The sequence below is a fragment of the Ursus americanus genome, chromosome 20 (assembly GCF_024610735.1).
Source record: "Ursus americanus isolate L20-20 chromosome 20, mUrsAme1.1.p, whole genome shotgun sequence".
In the NCBI taxonomy this organism is placed as follows: Eukaryota; Metazoa; Chordata; class Mammalia; order Carnivora; family Ursidae; genus Ursus; species Ursus americanus.
Window position 1 is genome coordinate 8,175,049 of NC_142146.1, and position 22,636 is coordinate 8,197,684.

The window sequence follows — 22,636 nt, forward strand, 5'->3', positions numbered from 1 at the left end:
CCGCCCGCCCTCCTTCTTTCCCTCGCTCCCTCCCTCCTTCCCGCCCGCCCTCCCGCCCTCGCTCGGCGCTCGCTCCTTCCCCCTCGGCCGCTCCCGCTTCCCGCGGCGCCCGGCCTCCCGCTCCGCCTCCCTGTGCGCGGCTCTCCCGGGCGCGGCTCCGGGGTTCATGGTGACGAGGCGGCGGCCGCTCCAGCCCAGCGGCGGCGGCGGCGGGAGCTGGGGCGCGGGCCCGGGCCGCCTCTCCCTGAGCGCGGGGCCGGGCGGCGGGCGCGCCCAGGCGGCGGCGGCGAGCGCCCCCCCCGGCCCGCGGCCCCGCGCGCCGCGCCCCCGCGCGCCTGGCTTGCGGGGGGCCGGGCCGGCGGGCGGCCGCCACGCCGCGCACCCATGGACGGCCCGGCCATCATCACCCAGGTGACCAACCCCAAGGAGGACGAGGGCCGCGCGCGGGGCGCCGGCGAGAAAGGTGAGCGGGGGCGCGGGCGGGCGGCCGCGGGCGGGGGGCGGGCGCACTCCCCGCGCCGCCGCCGGAGTTGGGCGCCGCGCGCCCGCACGGGCCTGGGGGAGGGGTGCGCCCGCTCCGGAGGGTGCGTGGGTGTGGGGGTGCGCCCCGGGCCAGGCTGTGAGCGTGTGGCGGTGACCCTGAGCAGCTGCGAGTTTGGGTTTGCGCTCCGCTGACGGAGAAGTTGTGAGTGTGTGTGTGTGTGTGTGTGTGTGTGTGTGTGTGTGTGTGTGTGTTGCTGGCAGGCCATGAGTGCGTGTGCTCTGGTAGGTTTTGTGTGTGCATGAGACTGAGGTGGTAAGGGTGTGTGCACCCACCAGAGAGGTGCTGAGTGTGCTGTGCACCTGACAGGTTGTGAGTGTGTATATGTGCCTGGCGGATTCTGAGTGTGAACTTACGTGTGTGTGCACTTACGTGTGTGTGCACACGCCAACTGAGATTGTAAGGGTGTGTGTGCACCTACCACAGAGACTGTGCATGTTTTCCTTCCAGGCCATGAGTTTTTGTATGTGCCTTATGTGGAGGTTTTGTATGTAGCTGACTAAGACGTTGTGGAGTAGGTATGTGTGTGTCTGTATGAGCGTGAGCCTGCAGAAGGGTTATATGTGTGTTCCCTCCTGGCGGAGTTCACGTGTGTGTATTGCGTGCCTACACCATCCAGCTGGGAGGCTGAATAAGTTGTGTCCATGGACGGGAAGGGTGTATGTGTTTGTGTACTCATACACATGGAGGCGCTGTGCCTGTCTGTGTCGTAGGTGTGCACCATTGAGGCTGTGTGCAAGTGCTGGTGCAAGTGGTGGTGGTGCAAGTGCTGGGGGAAGGGGGGGATGGGCAGTGCCTAAGCCATCCCCCCCTTTTTCGACTGTGCTGTCTCAGTGACACCAGCCTGTCGGAAGTGCCAGCAAAGTCTGGTTCTCCCTGGGCCTTTTTAGGGCCTGCCTCTAACGGGCACTCAGAGAGCCCTTAGGGTGCCAGGTGTGTCCCTTCCCTCTGTGCTGCAATGCCTGGTTTGGTTTTAGCACATTTGACCCCATCACCGTCTTCCCTTTCCTTCTGGCTCTTTTTCTTTGTGTCTCTGCCCCTCTCTGAGACTTGGCGTCCCTCTTTCTCATATGCCCTGCTTAGTGTCCCTCTAGTGAGTTGTCCTGAGGTTTTGAAGGGCCAAGGAATCTGGCTTGGTCTGTTTTGGTTACTAAAGCCCTGCCTCCCTCTCTTCCTGCTGTGCGCCCCCCCCCCCAAACATCTCTATTGATGTCAGGAGCAGCCCACCAGGACACCCTTCCCTCACCCAGCCTTGCCTGGCCACAGCCAACTTTGGGAAAGAATCAGATTTCTTTCCATGTGTTATCACCCTTGCTGTGCCAGTGAGGTGAGGTGTGCAGCCCTTCTGAGGAAGAGGGGATGGGGTGGGAGAAAACAAGCCCCTGTCTCTTTCCAGCAGGGACCACTGGGCAAACCCATCGGAAAATGGAAGAAACCACCAGAGGTACCCTCAGATTGGGAATTTATCAACCCATTTGCACGTTTGTAGACCATAAACATTATGTATCTGCAGACTTGTTTTCTTTTATGTAGAATTAGAAATCAAACTCCCCCAGGCATTTTTCTGTGCCTTTCAAACTGGCTGAAAAATTATGCAAAGAGGGTGCTTCAGGTGAATCTCTTATGTCTCCCTGGGCCTCAAGTGGGCAACACATAGGTTCTTGCCATTGGGGGCTGTCAGTTCTTGGGGCCCTGGCCTGCAAGCTCTGGGCTGGGTGTGTCCTCTCGGGGAAGGTTTAGTGGGAGGCATGAAGGTGGTTTGATTATCTATGCCTCACCCGCTCTGGATTGAGTGCTTTGTGTGATGCTTTGCCAGAGAGAGAATCCACAGCTCTTGTGAGGAGAGGTGTGGCATAAAGCAGGGAAGTATTTGTCAGGGCCTCAGCCCTCCTGCTGCCCCCAATCTGAGTCCTGGAGCAGGATCCTCCCCAACTTTCTCTTTCCCTCTAGCTGCTAGGCTTTTTAAAGTAGAGTCAGTTGAGCCAAAATCCAATCATGTACAAATACTCAAGGATGGTGCTTGTTCTCCTCAACCTGTTTACATTGCTTTTCATGATGATCTTTTATTATCTTTAACAGCTTATTTTGTTTGTTTTCTAGTGTCAGGTCGGCTGATTGTTAACTGATGAGGCGAATACTTGCTGCTCTGGGGTGGAATGGAGAGCTATAGTAGTCTTGCTGAAGCATTAAAATAGTGCTCAATTCAGCTTTTCACTTTAAAGAAATGGAAAAAAAATGGTCAGTGACAATGTGGAAATAAACTTCATTGCCAAACTTTGGAACAACTTCCTAAGATTCCTAATCCACTAAACAGGTTTAGCAGTGTTTCTAGCTTAAGCACACTGATCTGTTTAGATAGGCACAATATATTTTACATAATTTTAATTTTAGGTAAACAATCATTTTGTTTTTATTTATGGGGCCTGGAATGTTGAAGTTTTTGTGGTAGAAAACAAACTATTGGTTTTAAAAGTTTACTTTCAGCATTTATTCTGTGAAACAGAAATAAAAATGCTGCTCTTGGATTTGATATTAGGGTTCAATGAGATGATGTATGTTAAGGACTCTTGTCTGGTGTGCCACTATTCCATAAACCTTTCCTTAGGTGTTGATTTGTTAAAAAAAAAAAAGTACTAGTAAACATGGGCTATGGTGTTTTTGCACGAGTTGAATTACTTCTTGACACATTGCCACGTGGTGGTGCACTACTTGGAGATGACTGTCATGATTGTCACTGTCAGCCTGGCCTGTCAGGGAAGATTTATTTCTTAGCTGTTTTTGATTTGGTCAATAGTATAAAGATGCAGAGGCAGATTTCCCTGTGAGTTCAATTGCTTTGCTGTCTAGAAATTTACTCTTACAAATCAATAAGAAAAAGCTAAACAATACAGTAGAAAAGTGGACAAGGGAGATATGAACAAGGAAGTCATGGAAGAGGAAATCTGTTCAATAAATGTGTGAAATGATGCTGTTCCTCACGTGAAGTAGTTGCTTGCATCAGCTTGGTTAAATATTTAAATGACAACATTCAAAGTAAATAAAAGTTATGGGAAATGGACACTTACAGACTTCTGTTAGAGAATAAAATAAGCACAGACTTTTTAGAGAGCATGTTAGTACTGAATTGTTTAGGAACCCATTTGGCTGCAAGTAAAAGAAAACCAGCCTTATACTATGGCTTAAACCAATAGGAGTTTGTTCTCATGTAACAAATAGTCTGGAGGTAAGCTCCTGATGGCGTTGGTTCAGCAACTCACTGATAGCAAGACTGACATCACAGTGATTCTCTAGGCTTTCCTTCAATGGTGTAACATGGCTGCCACCCCTCCAAACACCACAGCCACCTTCAGGGCAGGAAAAAGGGACAGTGCCAGTCATGTCTATCCCTTTTACCTGGAAAGCAAAAACATTCCTAGGGACTGCTCAGCAAACTTTTCTGGTGTTTTCTTAGCTAGAACTGGGTCACATGGCCAACCCTAGCTGCAAGCAAAGTGAGTTTCTTGCTTTTCCAGCCTTTGTTATGGGAGGCAGGAGCTGATTAGAAATGGGCGGGAACAGGTATTGGTTCAACCAGTCAACAAAATTGTCCATACCTTCAAATATTCAGTTTTACTTCTGGGTTTTTCTCCTGGGAAGATGTCCTCATATGTGATCAAAGAAACATTTACAAGAATTTTCACTGATAGGTACATTACTTGCATAACAAAAAAATTCATTCTGAGTTACTTTTTTTTATAAAGTGAGAAATTTAAGTTCAGTTTTGTTTTGTTTTTTGTTTTGTTTTTGCCTCTGGCTGTCTCATTGCTTTAGCCACATTTGTTGGAAAGGCTGTCCTTCCTCTTTTGAATTTCTTTTGCATCTCTGTCAGAAATCCGTTCTGCATATTTGTGTAGGTCTCTTTCTGGGTTCTTTATTTTGTTCCACTGATCTCTGTGTCTCTACCTCTATCCATACCATGCAGTCTTGAGTACCATAGCTATGTATTAAGTCTTGAAATAGGATAGACTAATTTTGTTCTTTTTCAAAAATTGTTTTAGCTGTTCTAGTTCTGTTTTTATCTATATGCATTTTATAATAATCTTGTCTATATCTACAAAAAGTGTTGTTGAGATTTTTGTAGGAATTATATTAGACCTGTGTATAAATTTGGGGAGAACTGACGTCTTCATGATGTTGAGTCTTCCAGTCCATGAGCACATTATGTTTATTGATATAGATATTCTTTGATTCTTTCGTCAGGGTTGTGTAGTTTTCAGCATGTAAGTCCTGTTGATGTTTAGTTAGATTTACATTTAAATGTTTCTCTCTCTCTCTCTCTCTTTAAAAGATTTTATTTATTCATTTGCGAGAGAGCGAGCAAAGGAGACCACGAGACGGAGGGGGGGGGCAGTGGGAGAGGGAGAAGCAGACTCCCCACTGAACAAGGAGCCCAATGCAGGACTCGATCGCAGGACCCAGAGATCATGACCTGAGCTGAAGGCAGAAGCTTAACTGACTGAGCCACCCAGGCACCCCTCTCTCTCTCTTTTTAAGTGATTATACTGTACTTTTAATTTTGGTCCAAGTATTCAGTGCTAGTATGTAGAAGTATACTTGGTTTTTATATGTTTGTCTTATATCCTGTGACCTTGCTGAGTTCACATATTAGTTGTAAGAGGCTTTGTAGATTTCTTGCAGTTTTTTACATAGATGGACATATCATCAAATAAGAACATTTATATGCCTTCATTTCTGATTTGTGAACTTTTTATTTCTTTTTCTTGCTTTATTGCACTCACTAGAACTTCCAGAAGTGTGTTGAACAATAGTGGGGAGATTGGACAACCTTGCCTTGTTCCCAGTGGGAAACCATTCAGTCTTTTACCATTAAGTATAATGTCAGCTGTAGGTTTTTTTGTAGAAAATCTTTATCAGGTTGAGGAAGTTTCTCTGTATTTCTTATTTTTCTGAAAGCTTTAATCAAAAATAGATGTTATTTTGTCATGTGCTTTTTGTGCATCAACTGACATGATCATGTGAGTTTTTGTCTTTAGTCTGCTAATGTGGTAGATTATATTGATTTATTTTTGAATATCGAACCAGCCTTGCATCCCTACAGTACACCTCATGGTTTTATGAGGTATATAGTTCTTTTTATATGTTGATGAATTCTATTTGTTAAGACTTTTTACATCTGTATTCATGAGTGATACAGCTTCTTTTTTTGCGTTGCCTTTAATCTGGTTTGGTATCAGCTTCACAAAATAAATTGGGAAGTGATCTCTCTCCTTTTTTTTTCTGGAAGAGATTATGCAGAATAGGTGTTAATTCTCCAGTGAAATCATCTGGGCCTGGAGATTTCTTTTGGGGGGAGTTTTTAACTACAAATTCAATTTCCTTAATAGTTCTAGAGCTATTCAAATTATCTCTCTCATATTGGCTAAGTTATAGGTACTTTTTTCTTCAAGATTTAATCCATTTCATATAACTTGTCAAATTTATGTGTGGAGTTGTTCATAGTATTATTCCCATATTACCTGTTTGATGCCTGCAGCATTTGAAGTGATAAACTCCGTTTCATTCCTGTTATTGGTAATTTTTGTCGTTCTTGCTACAAGTTTCTCATTTTTCTTGATCTTTTCAGTGACCCAGCTCTTTGATTCGTTAATTTTCTCTGTTGCTTTTATGCCTTCAACTTCAACAATTTCTGTTGTTTTCTTTATTATTTCCTTCCTTCTGCTCGATTTGGGTTTATTTTGCTCTTTTTCTTGGTTCTTGGAGGAGAGCTTTAGATTATTGATTTGAGACTTTTCTTCTTTTCTAATGCATGCATTTAGTGCTACAAATTTTTCTCTTAACACTACTTTTGCAATGTCCCACAAATTCTGATGTTACATTTTCACTTTTATTCAGTTCAATGTATTTTTTTAAAAATGGACTTTATTTTTTTAGAGCAATTTCAGGTTCACAGCAAAACTGAGTAGAAATTTAGAGTTCCCATATAATGCTGACCCCACACATGCACAACCTCCCCCACTGTCAGTATCCTGCATCAGAGTGGTACATTTACTACAGTCTATGAACCTGCATTGACACATTGTTATCCCCCCAAGCCCACAGTTTACATTATGGCTCACTCTTGGTGTCTTACATTTTATGGGTTTTGACAAATGGGTAGTGTCCTGTATCCACCATTTGAGTATCATACAGAATAGTTTCACTGCTCTAAAAATCCTCTGTGTTCTATTTATTCATTCCTCCCTCCCTGCAACCCCTGGGCAACCACTGATCTTTTTACTGTTTCCATAGTTTTGCCTTTTCCAGAATGTTACATAGTTGGAATCATACAGTATGTATGTAGCCTTTTCAGATTGGCTTCTTTAACTTGGTAATACGCATTTAAGCTTCCTCCATGTCTTTTCATGGCTCATTTCTTTCTAGTGTAAAATAATATTCCATTCTATAGATGCACCATAGTTTTTCCATTTGCCTACTAAAGGACATCTCAGTTGCTTCCAAGTTTTAGCAGTTACGAATAAAGCTGCTATAAACATCTGGGTGCAGGTTTTCCTGGAGACACAAGTTTTCAACTCCTTTGGATAAATAGCAAGGAGTGCCATACTAAGAATATTTTTAGTTTTGTAAGAAACTGCCAAACTGTCTTCCAAAGTGGCTGTACCATCTCTAGTTTTCAGAAGTTTCGTTATGATATGTCTTGGTGTGGATTTCTTGGGGTTTATCCTGTTTGGAATTAGTTCAGCTTCTTGAATTTGTAGAGAGCGTCTCTTGCCAAATTTGGGAAGTTTTCAGCCATTATTTCCTGAAATACTTTTTCAGCATTGTCGTTTCTCTTCTCCTTCTGGGACTCTGATGACACAAATATTAAATCCTTTGCTATAGTCCATGGGTTTGTCAATACTAACTACTCTTTTTTCTTTTCTATTAATTCAGATTGGATAATTTCTGTTGTCCTGTCTTCAAGTTCATTGATTTGTTCCTAGTTCCCTCCATGCTGCTAAATATCTCCCATCCACTGAGATTTTTATTTTAATTTTTGTATCTTTTAGTTCTAAATCTTCCATTTAGTTTTTCTTTATATCTTGTATTTCTCTCATGAGGCTTTCTGTTTCTTTCCTGAGGCTTTCTATTTTCCTCATTTGCTTTAAAGTGTTCCTAATTGTTTTTATCATAGTTGCTCTAAAATCTTTGTCAGATAAGTATAACGTCTCTATCATCTTGGTGTTGGCATCTATTGATTGTCCTTTTTCATTCAGTTTGAAAATTTCTGGGTCTTGGTCTAATAAGCTAATTGCAATTGAAACCTGGACAGTTTCTTTCTTTGTTATGAGACTCTGGATCTTATTTCAACCTTCTGTTTTATTTGGTTTTCTTTGAACTGCTCCAGCAGAGAAGGGAGAGCACTACCTTAATATGCTAAATAGATGTAGAAGCCCAGGATCTCTACTTGGCCTCTTTTGACACACTGCTGGACAGGGAGGGAGTTTCAGCTCCTGCATGGTCTCTGTTGAACTGTAGTGGGAGTGGTCTTATTAGAATGGGGTGATGGGAAAGCCCTGACTCTTCCTGTGCCTCCTCTGACACCACTCCAGTGGGAGAAGAGGAGTATTTCATTATTGCTAGGTAGGGATGGAAGTCCAAGCTGGCCACATGATCTCCACTGACATCTCTGGGAGATGGGGAGGTTCTTTATCAGTTGTTAGGGATGAAAGTTCCTGCTCCCTACTTGGCCTTCTCTGACACTACCCCAGCCTCCTTACACTGTGATGAGGGTGGAATTCTAGGTACCCATCAGATTTTGCTGGCATGGGTGAGGTTGGGACTACAATGCATGTGTGTGTGTGTGGGGGGGGGGTATTTGGCTACAGTAGAGCAGTTATTGTCTGAAAGTTTTCTGTCTTGCTAGACTATCCCTTTTCTGGTCCTTTGGCTATAAAGAATAGTCTTTTGAGGGAACTCTTGCCTGCAACTGTTAGTGTTCACTTTATCCAGCTTCTTCAGCTAAGTCTGGGCTATTAGAGAGAAAAAGAAACCCTAGAGATCACTGCAATGTCATTTCAGGTCTCAAAGTCCCTAGCTGGTCTATCTTCTTTCCACCGTTCAGAGTCTTCTTATGTTTACTTTATAAACAGTGTCCAGGGTTTTTAGTTATATTTAGTGGAAAGAATAAGAAGAAATATGTCTACTCCTGTACCTGGAAGCAGAAGACCTCTGATTAGCTTTTAGACTGATCCAAATTAGTATTGTAAGGAAGACTGGAGTTGGAAAGTTTTTTTTAAAGGTTTATTTCAACACTGTGTAATGTCAAAGTCAAAGTGAGTTAGTGCTTTGAGAATCTTGATTGTCCCCTAAAAAGAGACATGATAATAAATTCAGTGTGAAATCAAGGCTAGATCAGTAGGGCTTCAGTGACAACTGTTGTTTAAATAATCTTAAAAAGATGCATTCATAAGCTTTGGTCTTAACACCAGAATTTTAAATCAGAGTTCATAATATTTTGATTTAAATGTATTTTTGATCTAATATTCCATTTGATTGGCAAGCATGTTTAAACTCATATCTTTGATTTTATTTCTCAAGCAAGAAAGCATCAATTTAAGTAAATAGAAATGTTTTCATGGTTAAATACAAAGGAGCTTATCTCTGGACTTAGCACTCATGACCCCCTGGACATGGCTTGCTGGCCAGTGACCGGAAAAGCCTGCTTTCAGTCTGGGCTGCTCTGGAAGGAGGTTTTAGGGCTTCAGAAACTTGCTCAAACTGCACTTGACTGTTGGAAAGTAACCCCATTTGGAATGGGAGGACTGGGTTTTCAGAAGGGTCCACAGAGCCTCGAGTTTAATTCTGAAGTAGGTATGTATGTATGTATTTACTTACCTACTTGTCTGTCTTCCAGTTTTATTGCCATCCAGCGCTCTTTAAGCTTAAGTTATATAGCATGATGACTTATGTACATACATACTGTAAAATGATTACTACAATAAGCTTAGGTTACATCCTTCACCTTGTATAATTACAAAACAGAAAAACTTCCCTTTTTTTCCCTTATAAGAGCTTTTAGGATTTACTCTCTTAGCAACTTTGAAATATACCATACAACAGCGTTAACTATAGTCATCATGTTGTATGTTACATCCCCAGTGCTTATTTATCTTGTAACTGGGAGTTTACAAATTTGTACCTATGATCACCTTCACCCAGTCCCCCTCCTTGACTCCCTGCCTCTGGCAACCACAAATCTAATTGCTTTTTCTATGAATTTGGTTTTTTTGGATTCCTCATATGAGTGAGATCATATAGTATTTATCTTTGTCTGACTTATTTTACTTAGCATAATGCCCTCGAAGTCCATCCATGTTGTTACAAAGGGCAGATTTCCTTCTTTTTTATAGCTGCATAACATTCCACCATATAGACACACACCACATCTTTATCCGTTCCTCTATCGATGGACACTTGGGTTGTTTCCATGTCTTGGCTATTGTGAATAATGCTGCAATCAACATGGGGGTGGGGGCAGATGTCTCTTTGAGATAGTGATTTTGTTTCCTTTGGATATATACCCAGAAGCAAGGTAAACACCTTTTTCCCTTTTAGTAATGTTGAGGGTAGAGGAAGTGGGATACATGACGGGGACAGTGGGTTCACTGGGTCTTTTCAGCCAGGAACTGGCAGAAGTCAGGAAACACTCTGGCCACCAATGATTCTAGATTTAAATATATATATATATTTTAATATATGATTTTTTTTCACTTGCTTTGTCAGTAACGTATGGTGCCAAGGTCAGGGAATGTAAGGAATCTCTTGAGTAATATTAAAGGCATGATATATACCTTCAACCTTACTTTCCAGATCTTAAATCTTGATTTATCAGATGTTTAACGTTTAGTATTTTTAATGACCTGCCTTTCTTTTTAAAATTTACTTTCTTTAAATAGTTTTCTTCTCTTTAATCTTTTTAACATACATTTTCCTATTTTCAAAAAAGTGAGGATACATATTCAGTGCTATATTTAAAATAAAATTAAGCAAATATTTGCCTTTGTGGCTCTGAAATGACATCATATGATGGAGCAAAGGCTTAGGAACTGTTTGTAGCACTGGGTTGGGATGTGGACATTTTTGTATTTGGGATCAGGACTGAAAACACTAGTGGCATAGTTCTCTGAAGCCAGGGCATAATAAACAGTGGTCTTTATGGATGCTGAGGATTATGTAATCACCTAAGTAATAGCTCATTTTGATTCTGAGTAGCTGCTTCAAGTTAAAAACTGAAAGGTTTCTTTGTAATTATGATTTGTATTAAGGCTATTTGCCAAAATGTTTTAAAATCCTGATACTTAAAGCACTATAAAAACTGAAGAGCAGTGGCTTAACATTTGATGTTTACCACTTATTTTTCATAATTAGTATTTAGCCTAAGCCTTAAATGTTTCAGGGGATCTTGAAGAACAAACTGCGCCACCTTGTCAACACGGCTTGAATGAAATGTAGCCTTTCAGTGCCAGAGAGAAGTCAGTGTTCCAAGAAGAATGTACACTGCACTGTACATTATGTAGAATAGCTCCTGCATTCTGATCAAGATTCAGCTTTCATGCTTAGCATATCATTAAATTTGTCCAAAGGATTTGGCTCACTTCTGTTCAAGTCAACAACCATTGACCTTATCTCCATAGACTTCAGTCAGAGCCGTACTTTCCTTCCTCTTTTTGAGGGAACAGCTCAACACGTTCATTTTGGTTTTGGTTAGAACAAATACAGTTCATAGCAGTCATCAAACAAGTGTGCAGTTTGAGGAGCTTACCTCTGTTAGATCAGTTGAAACAGTTATTAGCGAGCATTAACTTTTCTACTCCACTGTATACCCTGTATCACTGCCCAAGGCCTGACTTCTTTTTGAATTTTTTTAAGTTTGCTTTTATATCGAGGTAAATTTGCATACAATAAAAATCACTCTTTTTGGTGTAACCCAAGCTTACAAATTTCTGAGTGTTGACACACTCGGGCAGCTGTATAACCACCTCCAGAGTCAAGGCTGAGAATATTAACATCAGTCTCAAAATATTCCCAGTGCCCCATTGCACCTATCCTCCCTCTACACCCAGCTCCTGACAATGATCTGTTCTCTCCCCTATTGTTTTTTGTCTTTTCTAGAATGACATATACTAAATGACATATGTAAATGTATAACTACATATACAATATGTAGCCTTTAGAGTTTGGCCTCTTTCATTTAACCCAATGCTTTTGAAATTCATTCAGATGGTTACATGTATCCATGGTTTGTTTGCATTTATTACTGGGTAGTATTCACTTGTGTGGAAGTACCACAGTTTAAAAGTGTATGTGTCACTTTATAAAAAAAAAAAAACTGACAAATTATTTTTCATAGTGGTGGTACCATTTTGCATTTCCATCAGCAGTGTATGACAATTCCAGTTGCTCTCATCCTTGTTGGTACTTGGCACTGTCAGTTTTTATTTTTTTTTATTATTTTTTTTTAATGATTTTTTATTATATTATGTTAGTCACCATACAGTACATCCCCGGTTTCCGATGTAAGGCTCGATGATTCATTAGTTGTGTATAACACCCAGTGCACCATGCAATACGTGCCCTCCTTACTACCCATCACCGGTCTATCCCATTCCCCCACCCCCCTCCCCTCTGAAGTCCTCAGTTTGTTTCTCATAGTCCATAGTCTCTCATGTTTCATTCCCCCTTCTGATTACCCCCCCTTTCTTTATCCCTTTCTTCCCCTACCGATCATCCTAGTTCTTATGTTCCATAGATGAGAGAAATCATATGATAGTTGTCTTTCTCTGCTTGACTTATTTCACTTAGCATTATCTCCTCCAGTGCTGTCCATGTTGTAGCAAATGTTGAGAACTCGTTCTTTTTGATAGCTGAGTAATATTCCATTGTATATATGGACCACAACTTCTTAATCCAGTCATCTGTTGAAGGGCATCTCGGCTCCTTCCACAATTTAGCTATTGTGGACATTGCTGCTATAAACATTGGGGTGCATATGGCCCTTCTCTTCACTACGTCTGTATCTTTGGGGTAAATACCCAGTAGTGCAATGGCTGGATCATAGGGTAGCTCAATTTTTAACTTTTTAAGGGACCTCCACACTGTTTTCCAGAGTGGCTGTACCAACTTGCATTCCCACCAACAATGTAGGAGGGATCCCCTTTCTCCACATCCTCTCCAACAATTGCTGTTTCTTGCCTTGTCTATTTTTGCCATTCTAACTGGCGTAAGGTGGTATCTCAGTGTGGTTTTGATTTGAATTTCCTTGATGGCTAATGATTTTGAACATTTTTTCATGTGTCTGTTAGCCATTTGTATGTCTTCATTGGAAAAGTGTCTGTTCATATCTTCTGCCCATTTTTCGATTTGTTTATTTGTTTCTCGTGTATTGAGTTTGAGAAGTTCTTTGTAGATCTTGGATACCAGTCCTTTATCTGTAGTGTCATTTGCAAATATATTCTCCCATTCCGTGGGCTGCCTCTTAGTTTTTCTGACTGTTTCCTTGGATGTGCAGAAACTTTTAATCTTGATGAAGTCCCATAAGTTCATTTTATCTTTTGTTTCTCTTGCCTTTGGGGATATGTCATGAAAAAGGTTGCTTTGGCCGATGTCGTAGAGGTTGTTGCCTATGTTCTCCTCTAGAATTTTGATGGATTCCTGTCTCACATCGAGGTCTTTCATCCATTTGGAGTTTATTTTTGTGTGTGGTGTGAGATAGTGGTCAAGTTTCATTCTCTTGCATGTAGCTGTCCAATTTTCCCAGCACCATTTATTGAAGAGACTGTCTTTTTCCCACCGGATGTTTTTTCCTGCTTTATCAAATATTAGTTGCCCAAAGAGCCGAGGGTCCATTTCTGGGCTCTCTATTCTGTTCCATTGGTCTATGTGTCTGTTTTTGTGCCAGTACCATGCTGTCTTTGTGATCACAGCTTTGTAGTACAGCTCGAAATCCGGCATTGTGATGCCCTCAGCTTTGTTTTTCCTTTTCAACAGTTCCTTGGAGATTCGGGGCCTTTTCTGTTTCCATACAAATTTAAGGACTGTTTGTTCCAGTTCTTTGAAAAATGTCCTTGGCATTTTGATCGGGATAGCATTGAAAGTGTAGATTGCTCTGGGTAGCATGGACATTTTAACTATGTTAATTCTTCCGATCCATGAGCATGGAATATCTTTCCATCTTTTTATGTCTTCCTCAATGTCTTTCAAGAGGGATTTATAGTTTCTAGAATATAGGTCCTTTACGTCTCTGGTTAAGTTAATTCCAAGGTAACGTATGGTTTTTGGTGCTATTGTAAATGGGATGGATTCCCTAATTTCTCTTTCTTCCGTCTCGTTATTCGTGTATAGAAATGCAACTGATTTCTGAGCATTTATTTTGTATCCTGCCACGTTACTGAATTGCTCTATAACTTCTAATAGTTTGGGAGTGGCTTCTTTTGGGTTTTCCATATAGAGTATCATGTCATCTGCAAAGAGAGACATTTTGACTTCTTCTTTGCCAATTTGAATACCTTTGATCCCTTTTTGTCGTCTGATTGCTGTTGCAAGGACTTCTAGTACTATGTTGAATAATAGTGGCGAGAGTGGGCATCCTTGTCGAGTTCCTGATCTTAAGGGAAAGGCTTCCAGCTTTTCCCCATTGAGAATAATATTTGCAGTAGGCTTTTCATAGATGGCTTTTATGAGATTGAGAAATGTACCTTCTATTCCTACACTCTGAAGGGTTTTAATCAGGAAAGGATGCTGTATTTTGTCAAATGCTTTTTCGGCATCGATTGAGAGGATCATATGGTTCCTGAGTCTTTTCTTGTTGATATGATGTATCACGCTGATTGATTTGCGAATATTGAACCACGCTTGCATCCCAGGTATGAATCCCACTTGATCGTGATGGATAATCCTTTTAATGTACTGTTGGATTCTATTAGCAAGTATCTTGTTGAGGATTTTGGCGTCCATATTCATTAGGGAAATCGGTCTGTAATTCTCCTTTTTGATGGGGTCTTTGCCTGGTTTGGGGATCAAGGTAATATTGGCCTCATAAAATGAGTTTGGTAGCTTTCCTTCTGTTTCTATTTTTTGAAATAGCTTTAGGAGAATAGGTATTATTTCTTCTTTGAATGTTTGGTAGAATTCCCCAGGAAAACCGTCCAGGCCTGGAGTTTTGTTATTTGGAAGGTTGTTTATCACTGACTCAATTTCTTCATAATTAATTGGCCTGTTTAAGGAATCAATTTCTTCCGGTTTCAATCTTGGTAGTTTATAGGTTTCCAGGAAGGATTCCATCTCTTCCAGATTGCTTAGTTTATTGGCATATAGCTGTTGATAAAAATTTCTAATAATCCTTCCAATTTCAATGGTGCTCGTCGTGACCTCTCCTTTTTCATTCATAATTTTAATAATCTGGGTCCTTTCTCTTTTCTTTTGGATAAGTCTTGGCACTGTCAGTTTTTAATTTTAGCCATTGTAGTAGGTTTCTAGTGGTATCTTGTCATGATTTTAATTTTTATTTCCGTAATAACTGGTAGTGCTGAGGTCTTTTTATGTGTTTGTGTGCCATGTAAATAAATTCTGTGCTAAGTTGTCTGTTCAAATTGTTTCCCAGTTTTAGAAAATTGGATTGTTTGGTTTTTTTTAAGATTTATTTATTTATTAGAGAGAGAGCATGCGAGCAAGCAGAGGGAGGGGCAAGGGGAAAGGGAGAGAGAGAAACCTCAAGCAGACTCCCCTCTGAGTGCAGACCTTGACATGGGGCTCCATGCAGGGCTCGATCCCAGGACCCTGAGATCATGACCTGAGCCAAAATTAAGAGTTAAATGCTTAACCAGCTGAGCCACCCTGGCACCCCATGGATTGTTTTATTTCTTTTTACCGAGTTAGAAGGTTCTTTATATATTCTGGGTACACATTCTTTGTTGAATATGTTCGGCAAGTATTTTCTCTCAGTCTTTGGTTTGTCTTTTCATTCCCTTAGCAATGTCTTTTATTTTCCAGTTTTTAACTGTGGTGAAATACACACAACATAAAATGTACCATCTTAACCATTTGTAAATGTACAGTTCAGTGGTGTTAAGTACATTCACACTGTTGTGCATCCATCTCCAGAACTCTTTTCATCCTATAACACTGAAACTCTGTACCCATTAAACACTAACTCTGCATTCCCCCCCTGCCTAGCTTCTGGCAACCACCATTGTACTTTCTGTCTCTGATTTTGACTGTCCTGGGTACCTCATGTAAGTGGAGTCAGGCAGTGTTTGTCTTTTTATGACTGGCTTATTTCACTTACTGTAAATCCCTGAAGACTGATCTATGTTGTAGCATGTGTTACAGTTCCCTTCCTTTTTAAGGCTTAATAATATTCCATTGTATATACAGTTAGTTGACCCTTGAATAATTCAGAGGTTAAGGGCACTGCCCTCCTGATGCGGTTGAAAATCCACATGTTAACTTTTGACTCCACAACAACTTCAACTGCTAATAGCCTGCTATTGACAGGAAGGCTTACTGATAGCATGAACAGACAATTAGCACATATTTTGTATGTTGTATGTATTATGTACTATATTCTTTCAATAAAGTAGGCTAGAGAAAATATTGAGAAAATCATAAGGAAGGCAAAGTACATTTACAGTACTGTACTGCAAAAAAAAATTCACATATAAGTGAACCCATACAGTTCAAACCTATGTTTTTCAGGGGTCAACTGTATTGTGTATGTACTGTATATATAATATATATACAGTGCACATATATATGTATATATCTGATACATATTGTGGTATATAAATGTAGTATATAAAATGTACCACATTTTGCTTAATTATTCATGTGTCAGTGCATACTAGTTTGCTTCCACGTTTTAGTCATTGTGAATGGGTACATATCCAAAAGTGGAATTCCGCATCATATGGTAATTCTGTGTTTAATTTTTCAGGACCAGCTATACTGTATTCCATAGCAGCTACACCATTTTAAATTCCCTTCAGGTATATAAGGATTCAAAATTTCTCACATCCTTGCCAATGCTTGCTATTTTTGGTCTTTTTGATAGCAGCTACCCTCATGGGTGTGAGATGTTGATGTCTTCTGAAGAGCAGAAATTGAGATTTATTTGTTTGCATATGAATGTGGCAGTTGTTTCCGCCTCATTTATTGAAAAGACCATCCTTTCTCTATTGTACTACCTCTGAACCTTTATTAAAAATCAATTGACTACATATATGTGGGTCTATTTCTGGATTCTGAACTCTCCTTAAATTTTGATCACCTCCTTAATGTGAAGTGGTGTTAAGCTTAATATAGTACCAGCCCTCCCTCAGAAGTAAATTTTTGGTCATAATTTAAGCAGAAGAAAAGACCAAGACATTTTACAGTCTGGCAGGGAAGATTTACTCTGCATTTTGCAGTGAGAGGGCCCCTGAAAGACAAAACCTATGACTTCCTCCAGTCTTTTTTTAGGAACTTACCCAAACAGATTTTGTACGGTATATCTTTTTTTCAGATTTAGAATTGGGGCTGAGAATTTCTTCTAATCTTGAGTATCCTTCTGCAGAAAGCTAATACAAAAGTACGAGATAAGATAAATAAGCATTTGAGTTTAAAATATAGTCTCCCACAGTTATACAATAGTACAAAAATAGTGACTATCGTGATGGAGTCTAAGAGAACAAAGGAGTAGAATAGCACTAGGACAGAAAACTGTGCCGAAGCCCCAGCTCTGCAGAGAGGGCCTGGGCTCTGAAGGGTGTGAGGGATACCTTGTAGGCTGTCCACAGATGTCTGGGGTGGTGGAGTCAGGGAAAAGTGCTTATACTACCTGAAACAAAAGGGCAGAGTCAGCTCATTCACTGGGTAGCTTCATTTCCTTTGTCCCCAGGTAAGTAAACAGCTGAAACTTCCCCAAGAAAGAAGTCCTCATCCAAGACGTGTGACCCAGTTTGTTTAGAGATCACAGTTGTGTTGGCGACTAATGTTAAGATGTCATTTAGAAAATGGTATGGAGATGATCAGAGTCTCAGAGATGGGGAAGCTTGGGCAAAGGGCTAATACCCTTTTCTGTAGTCTACCTCCTATCTGGGCTTTCATTCCAGCTCTTCCTCTGTGAGGCTACTAGAGGTAAATTTCTGAAGCACAGCTCTGCTCATGCTACTGCCTGCTTAAATCTGTTTCTCTCTGATTCCCCATTGGCCCCAAGATAAGAACATGATGTTTCATAGCCTATAAAGCCCTCCATGGACTGACCCTAGACCACCTTTACAGTCTCCTGTCCAGGGACTCCTCTTCTACACTGTAATGAGCTACTTGCCGAGCCCCAGCAGGCTGTCATTTTTTGCTCCATTGTGCATGTACTGATTCACCTTACTGGGATGCCTTTTCCCTTATGTGCCTGATGGATTCTTAGTCCTCCTCTAAGATCCAGCTCAAGCATCACTTTCTCTTGACACCTCCTTGTGCTGCCTGAGCAGAATGTGGTAGAGTGTAACGTTCAAAGGCATAGGCTTGGGTTTGAATTCCAGCTCAATCATTATGAGTTGTGTGAACTTTGACAAATTACTTAATCTCTCTGAGCCTTGATCTTATAGTAGCTAATACCTCATAGGATTATTATGAGGATTAAACAATGTAATATATGTGTGTATATATCTATATATATAGTGCATATCAAAGTACATAAGTGTCTGATAAACATTTCTTCTTGTTATTATTCATATTATTTCTAATTCATTTATTTAGAAACATTTATTGAGCACTCGTTATACGTTGTTCACCTATACCAGGTGCCTGGGATGCACAGATGAATGAGACCTGCCCATATATTTGAGGTGTTCAAGCATAGTGCTCTAAGAAGAAGATATAAAAAGTGCCATGGAAGCTACTATTTATTTTATGCCTACTATATGCCAAGTACTTTACATGCATATCTCATTTAATCCTTCAACAACCTTTAGGTGTAGGTATTTTAATCCGTATTTTATATCCGTGGAAACAGAGTCTCAGAGAGAGGTTAAGCAACTTGCTTATAGGATGTAGATACAGACCTACCAAATAGTAGAACCAGGAGTTAAACCTAGTGTGTGGACTCTGTTAAAAGGAAATGTAGGAAATATTTGGAGAATACCATAAGCTCAAAAGATTTACATCTTGAAAGACAGCAACCATATTTTTCCAAAAGATACTTCTTTTTGCTTCTGCCAGAGGTGGCATATTTAACAGGATAAATTCTAGGGCTCACCCAAGTTGACAGGCCACATTTTCTTAACAATTCATGCTCTGTTATTTATATAACAAATTCTGTTTCTTTGAGTCTTACTATTAACTCTTCCCCCTCTTCATATTCACTTGTGTACTGTAAACAGTTAGAAATGAGAGAAGTTAAAGGCCAAGAATCCAATAGTTTTTATCTCTAGAATTCCGGAAGTGATAGGTTTCACTCTTATCATTTACACACTATTTCTAGGTGTGTCATTAAATAAAAGTGGAGTTTTTAGGTGTTTTTGGAAGGAAAGAGTGCTAAGAAGGCTCCTAAAGATGCTTGAATCTCATTGTATTGGTCACAGTTCTTAGTGGCAAACCACAGAGTCCATGTGAACTGTTTTAGGCAGAAAGGAGTGTGTCAAAAGATTTTAGTGACTTGTAGGCGCTCTGGTATGGCGAAAGAATCAGACTTGGCTGTTGCACAGCCAGAGCAAAATGCTTAAGTACACCTTAGAACTATCCTAGTGAAATAGACGGCTGCCCCCACCTGCTGGTGATTCAACTTAGCAGCATCACCGTAACAGTACTTGTTCTCCCTTAAGAGGTGCTCATTTTCTAGAAACTACTAGAAACAAAAGAAAGCCAATTCTTTTAACTTTTTTTTTTAAATAAGCTCTGTGCCCAACATTAGGCTTGAACTCTTGACCCTAAGATCAAGAGTCGCATGCTCTACCAACTGAGACAACCAGGTTCCCCAGGAAGCCAACAGTGAAATCATATAAGGCAATTAAAAGGAATAAACTAGAGCCACACCTGTTAACATGGCTAAAATTTTAAAATGTAACATTGAACAAAAAAGCAAGTTCCATAGTAACAGAATGTGATGCCTTACATAAATGTGAAAACATGCAAAAATAGTTTATAGTGTATGGATATATGCATATATTATAAAACTGCAGGAACATCCTTAGGAATGGTGAACAAATTCACAATAGTGGGTGGGTATTTCCCAGGAGGGAGGACAGGGATGGAATCAGGGAAGGCTATATAAGTACCTTCAGGTGTATACTGCATGTTTTGTTTTTTATGAACTATTTTCTTGAAACAAATACAGTAAGATTTTAAGAGGTGCTAGAGCTGGGTAGTTGGGTAGCATAACATATAGTTATTTGTTACATTTATTCCTTGTACTTCTCTTAAGTATTTCATAATTAAACATGTTAATTCTGGACATTGGTTGAGTATTAAGATAAATTTTAAAAATTATCGCCTCCTTTAGATAAATTCAGAAGAAGTGGTAAAGAGGCAGTAATTGAATTTAGTTGGTTCTTTTCCCATTGGGAGAGTGTTCAGGAAGATATCCAGAAAACTTGGTCATTGAGCTTTCCAGAGGGGGTTCAGGTGATCTCAGTGCTAACTCAGGCTGTGCCAGATACACAGGTTGGAGCCAGATCACACCCCAGTCCTATTATGTTTCTCTCAGGTGACCTTTCAAAGGGTGTTGTGAATGCTTGGTCTGGAGTCAGGTTGGCTCTGTGTAGAGTGCTGGCCACAAAAGTCTGTGTTGGTTTAAAGTGTTCTATTTACAAATGTGTAGTCAAATAGCTTGGGTACCATCAGAGGGATGATTTGCTTGATTTGCCAATTCTACCCCGTTATCATGGGAATTTATTTCAGGAATAAAGGAATTGAAATGTTTAGTCAAGTCCTGTATATTAAGCAAAGTAAAATCATATTGGAAGGAGAACAAAGAAATGTGTGAAATGCAAAATCAAAAGGAGTCATCTTAAAAGAAATCAACTGAAAAAGTGTTTGAAGACCTGTGGCATCCCTCGTGCAGAGGCCCTCACTAAGGCTTTGAACTGATGGGATCAACATTTGGATTGGAGCTCTGGTTCCCTAGTCACCTGGGCCGCCTCCAGCACTGGTTTTTCAGTGAAGGGATTTTTTTTTTTTTTAAGATTTTATTTATTTATTCGACAGAGATAGAGACAGCCAGCGAGAGAGGGAACACAAGCAGGGGGAGTGGGAGAGGAAGAAGCAGGCTCATAGCGGAGGAGCCTGATGTGGGGCTCGATCCCGGATCGCTGGGATCACGCCCTGAGCCGAAGGCAGACGCTTAACCGCTGTGCCACTCAGGCGCCCCTCAGTGAAGGGATTTTTAACCTGGAATCCATAGATCCCCAAGTAGCCCATGAATAGAATTCAGGGAGTCTAGCAATGTGGTTAGCGAAAGATGATACTTCTTTATATTCACTGACCCCTAACTAAAATTGAGCATTTTTCTCAGTTATGAAGATACCTGGAAATAAACCGCTGTAGTATTAACAGTGCCTGTAACTTTATCAACATGTCCAGAAGAGATTGGCCTGTGTTTTCTTTTCTTTCAATGTCCTTGTGAGGTTTTGGTATCAAGGTTATGCTGGCCTCAAAAAACAAACTGGATGGGGCGCCTGGGTGGCTCAGTTGGTTGGGCACCTGCCTTCGGCTCAGGTCATGGTCCCAGGGTCCTGGGATCGAGCCCTACATTGGGCTCCCTGCTCAGCAGGGAGTCTGCTTTTCCCCCTTCCCTCTGCCTGCTGCTCCCCCTGCTTGTGCTCTCTCTGTCAAATAAATAAATAAAATCTTAAAAAAAAAAACCAAAAAAACAAATTGGAGAATTTTATTCCCTGGAAGAATTTGTGTAAGGTTAGTGTTATTTCTTCTTTAAATATTGAGTAGTATACATAGGTGAATCCCTTTGAGGCCGGCAGTTCCTTTGTGGGAAGGTTTTTAAATGTAGATTTAATTTAATATAAGACTGTTCAGATATTCTAGTTCTTCTAAGTTTTGGCAAGTTTCTTTTTTCTAGGAATTTGCCCATTTCATCTACATTTTCAAAATAATGAAAGTCATTCAGACTATCCTCTTTTTAATGTCTAAGACTCCATAACACTGTCCTCTTTTTCTTTTTTTTTTTTTTGGCGGGGGGGGGGTCTTTATAATTTTTATTTTGTTTTATTAGTCACCATACAGTACATCGCCAGTTTTTGATGCAACGTTCCATGATTCATTATTTGCATATAACACCCAATGCACCATGCAATACGTGCCCTCCTTAATACCCATCACCGGCCTATCCCAATCCCCCACCTCCCTCCCCTCTGAAGCCCTCAGTTTGTTTCCCAGAATCCATAGTCTCTCGTGGTTCATTCCCCCTTCTGTTTACCCCCCCTTCATTATTCCCTTCCTTCTCCTTGTCCTCTTTTTCATTCTTGTTATTAGGTAAAATTTGTAAACATGAACAAAACTCAGGGTTCAGAATGGTTTAGGGAATTGACAACTATTGATAGGAGTTGAAATTAGTACCATCTTTCTGGAAGACTGTTTTTCAGTGTATATCAAACAAAATGTGAGTATATTTTTTCCAACAACACTTTTTTTTTTAAAGATTTTATTTTATTTATGTGACAGAGAGAGAGACAGCCAGCGAGAGAGGGAACACAAGCAGGGGGAGTGGGAGAGGAAGAAGCAGGCTCCCATAGGAGGAGCCTGATGTGGGGCTCGATCCCAGAACGCCGGGATCACGCCCTGAGCCGAAGGCAGACGCTTAATGACTGTGCCACCCAGGCGCCCCCCAACAACACTTTTAAAAAGGAATTTGCCATAAATAATTTCACAAATGCAAAAATACTCAACATAGTGTTGTCTATAGCAGCAAAAAACAAACAAGCAAATGAAAATCAGCTGGAAACAAATCAGTAGGGAGCAGGGAAGTAATTATGTTAGTTACATTCACTAGAATAACTTTTATGGTTACAAAACTTAGGACAGGACACTGATGTGGAAAAGAGCTGGGGGATAATATACCATTGGTTATAAAAA

The 22,636-nt window shown here is 40.6% G+C and overlaps 1 protein-coding gene across 3 annotated transcripts in view; it reads left to right on the forward strand.

The window, feature by feature from the left end:
- Positions 1–304: 304 nt before the first annotated feature.
- Positions 305–22,636, forward strand: part of CTDSPL (CTD small phosphatase like) — a 116,819-nt gene continuing 94,487 nt past the window's right edge. For all 3 annotated transcript variants that reach the window (XM_045798243.2, XM_045798244.2, XM_045798247.2), the window contains exon 1: positions 305–463. In XM_045798243.2, the coding sequence (XP_045654199.1) occupies positions 385–463 (79 nt within the window). In that variant the 5' untranslated portion in view covers positions 305–384. The remainder of the gene's footprint in view (positions 464–22,636) is intronic.